General features: G+C 33.8%; 1 protein-coding gene across 8 annotated transcripts in view; it reads right to left on the reverse strand.

The window, feature by feature from the left end:
- LOC123542700 (CUGBP Elav-like family member 3-B) overlaps positions 1–6,166 on the reverse strand; it is a 216,270-nt gene extending 210,104 nt beyond the window's left edge. For 3 of the 8 annotated variants that reach the window (XM_053530899.1, XM_045328659.2, XM_045328655.2), the window contains exon 1: positions 5,111–6,165. In XM_053530899.1, the coding sequence (XP_053386874.1) occupies positions 5,111–5,390 (280 nt within the window). In that variant the 5' untranslated portion in view covers positions 5,391–6,165. Of the gene's footprint in view, positions 1–5,110 lie in introns of all 8 variants that reach the window. The other 5 variants (XM_045328660.2, XM_045328658.2, XM_045328656.2 and 2 more) reach the window with 2 other exon arrangements.
- Between the last annotated feature and the right edge of the window lie 1,664 nt (positions 6,167–7,830).

A 7,830-nucleotide genomic window follows, 5' to 3' on the forward strand; every position in this document is an offset into this window, starting at 1 on the left:
CTGATCATTTATTTGATGCACAAAGGTTGAATGGCTCCGTATGACTGTAGGAAACATGGCGAGATGATCATTAATTGAGCCGTGCCATGAGAAAACCAACATAGTGGGTTTGTGACCAGCATGGATCCAGACCAGCCCGCGCAGTCTGGTCAGGATCCATGCTGTTCGCTAACAGTTTCTCTAATTGCAGTAGGCTTTAAAAACGAACAGCATGGATCCTGATTCTGATCTTATGCATTTGAAATAGACTTTACTTTAGTTTATTTTTCAAATATCGTGAACATTTTTTTTTGTTCAGCATTTTATTTTTTGTGCAGCAAAGTTACAACAAACGATAAGCTAAACTCCGCTAAAATTCTGTCATTTTTTCCACATGTCAACAATTGCGTTCGACACAACATCCATTTACTTCTAACTGTTTAAAATATGATGGATTGTTGTTTGCAGGTAATGACATGCGTGAGAATGCATTGATTAAAATTACAGACAACTAACAGCGAATCAAACACATAAACTGCAAAGCATGGTTGTGAAACTTCTATTACAAAAGAAAAAACGAAACTGATTGTTAACTTTTTTATTCTAAAGGAAATAATGATTAGCCTGTAAAAGTTATTACTTGTTTAACCTTTATTTCTAAAATAGACTGATCCATCATTCAATCTTGGGAGTACCACTTATCATTCAAAGGGGTGTTCCCCGAAAAATTATTGACTGAAAAGCTAAAACTGCAGACAATGCACGTACGAATGTGCAGGCTGACCTTGGTCTGCACTGGTCGCAAAGGCAGAATCACTTGCCACCAGCAGACTAAAGGTTAAGATATGTCGGTCTTACCTGACCAGGTAATTACAAGGCATTTAAACCAAATTAAATCATTTTGCAAAAATAAGAAAAATCATCCAAGAATCCCTAGATCGATTCTTGCAAGTGGTTCAAGTGTGGTCTATATCCAACTAAACGCACAAAAACAACAACATTCAGTTCTTAAATAAACATGTTTATTAACCCTTACGATTGGTTCAGCCTTAGATCACGATCAGCCTGAATATTCAGTCTGTATTAAGCACCCCTTTCAACAGTTAATGGTACTGTCCAGACTGAAAGAGGGACAAGTTCATTATAGAAATTTAGCAGGGTAAGGGTTAATTTAAAATTGATACGAAGGAACAGATCTACCGCAGCATTAAGATATTGTTACATTTTTCGTGATAAGGGATTGGTCCAAATCGTATTAAAAACGTGTTTATATCAAACTATTCAACTGTCATGCTCTCTTGAATCATTAGTAGTGACACTATTGTATATGTTTTCATCAGTCGATTTGATAATATGTGTGAAGTGGCGTTCACACATACAAAAACACTAATTAATTACCAGCAGAATCTACTTTCTTGTAATCTAGTATTTTATCGAAACATGTGACATTCAATGATTTTCTTAACACATTTCGAAACTTCATACCATATGTTAAATAAAACCTGCATACCTCGTGAAGATGACCACATGAAATCTTCTGTACGGAGAGATTGGCGCAATTACATGTCATCACCTTCTTACATTACATATTTGTCACATAAGAACGGTTACCGTATCGCCATGGCAACAGATGAAATTAAAGCCATAATTTGCACTCAGAGGATGTATGGCTTGATGTACAGGGTTTTGTGTCTCATATTCCCAAAGATTTATAGTGTTAGTGTTATGCTGAAAGTAGTGAATTAGTTGTAAACTTTATACTCTACACCCCCCCCCCCCACCCCCCACTCCCCCCACGCCCGAAATATATAAGTCAACAGATAAAGAAATAATTAATAAAATAGAAACACGAAAAAAAAAAAAAACAAGGGGAAAAAAAGAACATACATAGAAAAATGGGAAAGTATATACATTTTGGGGAATTAGTAATTACATGTCTATTATGTAAAAAATTCTGGTAGAAGCAAAATCGGTTGACACACCGACCGTTTGACTTTGAGATAAGACGAGACTTAAATATGTCTGCGAGATAACCAGAATTTTGAGATAAAACAAGTTTGAGCTGTAAATTATGGAACGCCGGCACTGTCTTTTGTAATTTAAAATCTATTATTATATTTGTTTTTTTATTTCATTATGTACCGAAATATTTACATGTTGTGCATAAATATGTAAAGATTTCGGTACATAATTTAATAAAAAACAAACATGATAATAGATTTCCATGACTACAAAAAACAGTGCCGGCCTTCCATAGTAAACGGTTATAATAGTTGTTATATTTAATTATGTAAGTATAAACTTTTCTACTATATAAATTTTACGAACCTTTCAACATGAGCCACTTCGTTGAGAAACTAACACAAAGTTTTGTACCAAAGTCTTTATATTGTATTTTAAGAAAGTAAAAAATTTAGAAATGTTTGGAATCGCGCCCTTTGTGAAAAAAAAAAAAAAAAAAAAAAAAAAAAAAAATCTTATATCATCCTAAAATTACATCATATAATTAGAAGAAATAGATAAAGCGAAGAACTAACTCCAGAAATATACTTTTTACTTCATATAATTAGATAATCATAAAATTATATCTTCACCAAAACTCAAAAGCATCCTATCAAGGCAGTAGTAAAATGGAATTCATAATACAAACAAATAATGCATTTAAATACTTATACAAGATCGAACGTTTTCTTGTATAGAATAACACTGCTACCAAATTTCATCAATTTCTTTTAATACAAATAAGAAGCTGGCGACATGATACATTTAAAGCGATTCACGCTCTTGGTGTTCAGAAGTATATGAGCCGTGCCATGGGAAAACCAACATAGTGGCTTTGCGACCAGCATGGATCCAGACGAGCCTGCGCATCCGCGCAGTCTGGTCAGGATCCATGCTGTTCGCTAACAGTTTCTCCAATTCCAATAGGCTTTAAAAGCGAACAGCATGGATCCTGACCAGACTGCGCGGATGCGCAGGCTGGTCTGGATTCATGCTGGTCGCAAAGCCACTATGTTGGTTTTCTCATGACACGGCTCATATATGAAATGTTTAATCTGATCTTAAAATATCGTTCAACAGAAGCAGAATTTATCTAGGTGACAACTTCTAAAACAAACAATTTTTTCATTTTATTAATTCTTATCCATTTATACATTCCTTCATTTCTCCAGAAACAGTACTTTCATCCCCATACTGTTTGTTTTGCTTATCAGCAAATGCTTTTAATACTAGAAGTTTGTCGGTGCATTTTTTAAATGTATTTTCTTCCAGATGCCTAAGTTCTGTAATTTTCAATACAAACGCAATGCATATATTCATTATAAAAAATTCTTAAAATTGTGTTGATTTAGGTGATAATGCTATTAAAACATATAAAAATAAAGCGAAATTCCTTTCACATTGCATGGCTATATCTCTATACCCCACACAGCATGTCGGCCCTTGCAGACTACATATTATCCTGCAATCGCTATAACTGTTTATCCTACAACACGCTGCACTGAATGATAATTGTTACAATAATTCTGTAACAATCTAATGTCTTTCCCTTGCATCAACTTTTAACATTTTATTTTTGCATTCGTTGTACGATTTAACGCAAAAAAACAAAACAAAAAACAACAACAACAACAACAAAAAAAAAAGCACCAACCTTCCACGTTTTTCAAACATTTAAAATATGATATGCATATGTGCTGTCAGGCTTTCACTTGTTTTTGATACATTTATGCTTAAAATATACATGTACACGGGAGATCCGTTTCTCATGACCACGACAATAACCAAATTTCCAACAGCGATTATCTCCCCTAGCGGCCGTCACAAATACCACGTGACCATGAAAATCACGTGACAATTGAAAATTTTTCTTATTTTCTTATTTTATTTTCAACATCACCGTTGAATTTTTATAAATACCCAAAAACTTCTCTTGCCTATTTAAAATCTAACATATAACAAAAGAAAAAAAATGGAAAAAGGAGAAAAAAGAGAAAGATAAAAGACAGAAAGTAAACAAAACGATTTGTTTTATATATTGGCAGAGGTCTCTTTACTGCGAAGGGAGACCACTGCGTTGCCGACTGGGCAATAACGTGCTTTATATTCAGTTAACATCAGTGACGTCATACATATGCATGACGTCATTCGGAAAAATCAAAATAACGCTGCCAATTTAAGAAACAAAATATACAAAAAAAATACTTTTACAACAACATCAACAAAACAAATAACAATTCAGATCATAAGAGAGCTCAATATTGCATAAATGTACTAGCACATTAATCTTTTTTATTTGCGTTCAAGGTCCTCATTCGCGACATCATACTCCAATGTCAATCTAAGATATTTAACAATCCAATCACGAATTCATAAAGAATCAAATCATGCAGCAAAAGTATAAAGGATTTCTCTTGTATACAAAGGTATAAATACATCATTTGCACGTGAAGTTCGTGATCCATTCTAAATCGCTTTGAGAAATACAGTTTGAATATCACCGTTCTTCGTTTCATGACACAAATTTTCAAAATCGGACCATATGGCAGCTTCGAATTTAACAGCTAACCATAGCTGACCATAGAGCGGTCCATTTAAGCTTTTATGACGTTGAATACACTTCGTGGAGTTATTTATGTAGCAAATCTATTAATTAAATATCCATATTAAATCCATTTTAAATAATGATTTACTAACTTTTCTTTAGTTTTAGATGTAAAGCATCTTGATGTAGTTTGTTCTTGAAGAACGCAAAATAGACTAAATCAGCTTTCAAAATTAAGTCTACAGTATAAATTTTTATCTAGATCTAAACATTTATCCTATCCATCATTTAGTTTTATGTTGCTTTGAAAGCCATAGGCTGTCATTCTATCAAATATGATACTATATATACATTCTCTGCCTTGACTACTATAAAAATACCAAATAGACGAGAAGAATGTTACTAAAACGTTGCGTCTTCATTCAAGTACTTCCATATTATGTAACAACCGATTTTCAGATCAAGCGGATTGGCATTGAATACAATAATACCACAATGCTGTTAAGAGAAATGACTATTATGTCCGAACGCGTACGTCTATGACACATCAACATTTTATATCCATAATCATAGTTGTGTACTAACCTTTATGCATTCCGGTGAACCGATCCTTCAGCACAGTGAGCTCGTATATTTGCCCATACTCCTCAAAAATTGGGCGCAAATCCTTTTCGTCTAGGGTCCTGGGTATCTGGCCAACAAAAAGCTTAACAGCATCATGGTCCTTCAGGGGTATGGTTAAGCCGGACCCCTGCTGGGGGCCATTGACAACGCTGTGTGTCCCCGCGATTAGATTTTCATTCAAACCTGTCATCCCAGTCACTAGGGTAACTCCATTTGAAAGGGTTGTCAAGTTAGGCCGCATTTGGAGGTACGTATAGTAATCTCAAATATGAACAGTTTATTATAAAATAATCTCAAATTTGGTACAATTTTGATATATGAATGACTCCTTTTGATTTTGTAATTCTGAAAATTCAATGGTCTGAAATATATGTCAGAATGAAAGATATGTTTTTTTCTCAGATATGGAAATAAAATACTGTTTAAAATATGATATTTTTGATAAGCTCTCTCTATATATATGTAAAATGTTACGTATTAATACTATTAAAAGTGAGTCACAATCGTAATCTTTGTGCTATCTATTCCGAATGAATTGTACTTTAATTTCTTCACATTCAGTTTAAATACTAGTCTTCAAATAGCCTGCACGATATTCACATATGCTCTGGAATGTTTATTTCAAACTATCTAACTAATCTCCACACGCAATAAGCTTTCACAAAAAATAACACTTCACTTTACATACAAGAATTAAAAAACAAAACACAAAATATACAAATAAAATGTCTAATCCTATATCACATCCAATAGACGCACGCGGAATGAACTGTAATGCCAATGTATAGCAGAGAATTCCACAGATTATCAAAAACTACCCATAATGCTATACGATAATCAATTTGGTTCAGCTTCTGTTTTTATCCTTCATCGTTGTGTCGCAGAAAATGTAAAAATCGATACTTCGTGATAATCACACGAAACGGTGCTAAGATACGCTGAGTTCTGAAAATTGGTCACAGAAACGAGGACTGATAATTGAAAAATACATCGCTCAAGAACCATTGCTGTACACACAGTTCTCTATCAAAATAGAAACCAATTCAGCCCTCTTAGAATGCTACAGACAATTTTCCGATAATATTTATAAAACTAGAGGCTCAAGTTGCTTGACTTTCTATAGACTGATAAAGCCGGGAGTTTTTGAAGTTTGTGTGTATTTAACGAATAGATTGAAATTGATCTTATATTTGATAAAGCCTTGTCAGATTTATCATACTGGCATAAATGAACTCGCAAAAATCCGGAAAGGTTTTATTTGAGCCATGCCATGAGAAAATAAACATAATGGGATTGCGACCAGCATGGATCCAGACCAGCCTGCGCATCCGCGCAGTCTGGTCAGGATCCATGCTGTTCGCTAATGGTTTCTCTAATTGCAGTAGGCTTTAAAAGCGAACAGCATGGATCCTGACCAGACTGCGCGGATGCGCAGGCTGGTCTGGATCCATGCTGGTCGCAAACCCATTATGTTGGTTTTCTCATGGCACGGCTCATTTACGAATGTGTCTACGCATGCAGTAGTGCTATCACTGAGAATTTGTTTTATTGTTGCAGAAAAGCTGTCAAGAGATTCTTTGATATTACATCATAGGGTTCTTAATAAGAAACCTTACGTTCTTTTCAGATATAAAATATACTTTAATTAAAATTATTATACAATTGTTAACTATTTAGATTTAACCCTTATCATGCTGAACACGGTTGATCCTGCTTGTGCGATCGGTGTAGAAAATTATCATACTGCACATCCGTGCACCCCTTTTAACTGTTACTTGTACTGTCCAAACTGAAAGATGGACGAGTTCATTATAGAAATACAGCAGTATAAGGGTTAAATGTAATCTCATTATTTGTCAGTAATTTGTCAGTAATTTGTCAGTAATATGCTGTTGTACAATGCAGTATATCAACGATAAATTTGTAATTTGTCTTCCTGTTTCTGGAAAACTGCGCCAATTATTAACTGTCAATTGAACATTAACAAACAGATTCCATTCAGGTTTATTTCATTAAGCGCCTTTTTCAACCAGAATCGGGTATATTTTAACGTTTCGAGGAGAGTCTATTTTAACAATACGTTATGTTTGTTATTCTGACCTTTTTTCAGACATTAAGTGTTACTTGGCATTTAAAGATGAACTAGGTTATAAACAATATCTCACGATGCGTTAAAGAAAAACAGCAAAGCTATTTCCCCTTAATACCAGAGATGACGTTTAGCTGCTGGCAACAGTTCTGTGTCGTGATCGCTACATCGGTAAATTTGATTTCACCGAATACCCATTAAGTGACGGTATAGTAGAAAGTAATAACAGTACATATTCAAGTACCCTAGTCGTTTATAAAACCACGACACAGTTAAAGATACATCATGTATAATGATTATACTCATATCTAAGACGAATATTATGTCATCAGTTAAGGAATTTGTAATGTTCCATACATTTAATGAAAATAGGAAAATCAATTAATAGAAGAAATAGTTGGTCATTTATTTTAGATATTCCATTATGTTTTTGTTCCCACAGGACCTACTGTATTAATTCACCTATCACCGGATGTAATTTATGAAGACTTTTTATCTGTAATTTTATGTTGTTCTTTTTTATTTATTGTTATTATTAAATCTTTTAATATATAGATGGTTAATTTTCAACTATAACGTTTGTTGATCTTTT

The sequence above is a fragment of the Mercenaria mercenaria genome, chromosome 19 (genome assembly GCF_021730395.1).
Source record: "Mercenaria mercenaria strain notata chromosome 19, MADL_Memer_1, whole genome shotgun sequence".
Taxonomy (NCBI): Eukaryota; Metazoa; Mollusca; class Bivalvia; order Venerida; family Veneridae; genus Mercenaria; species Mercenaria mercenaria.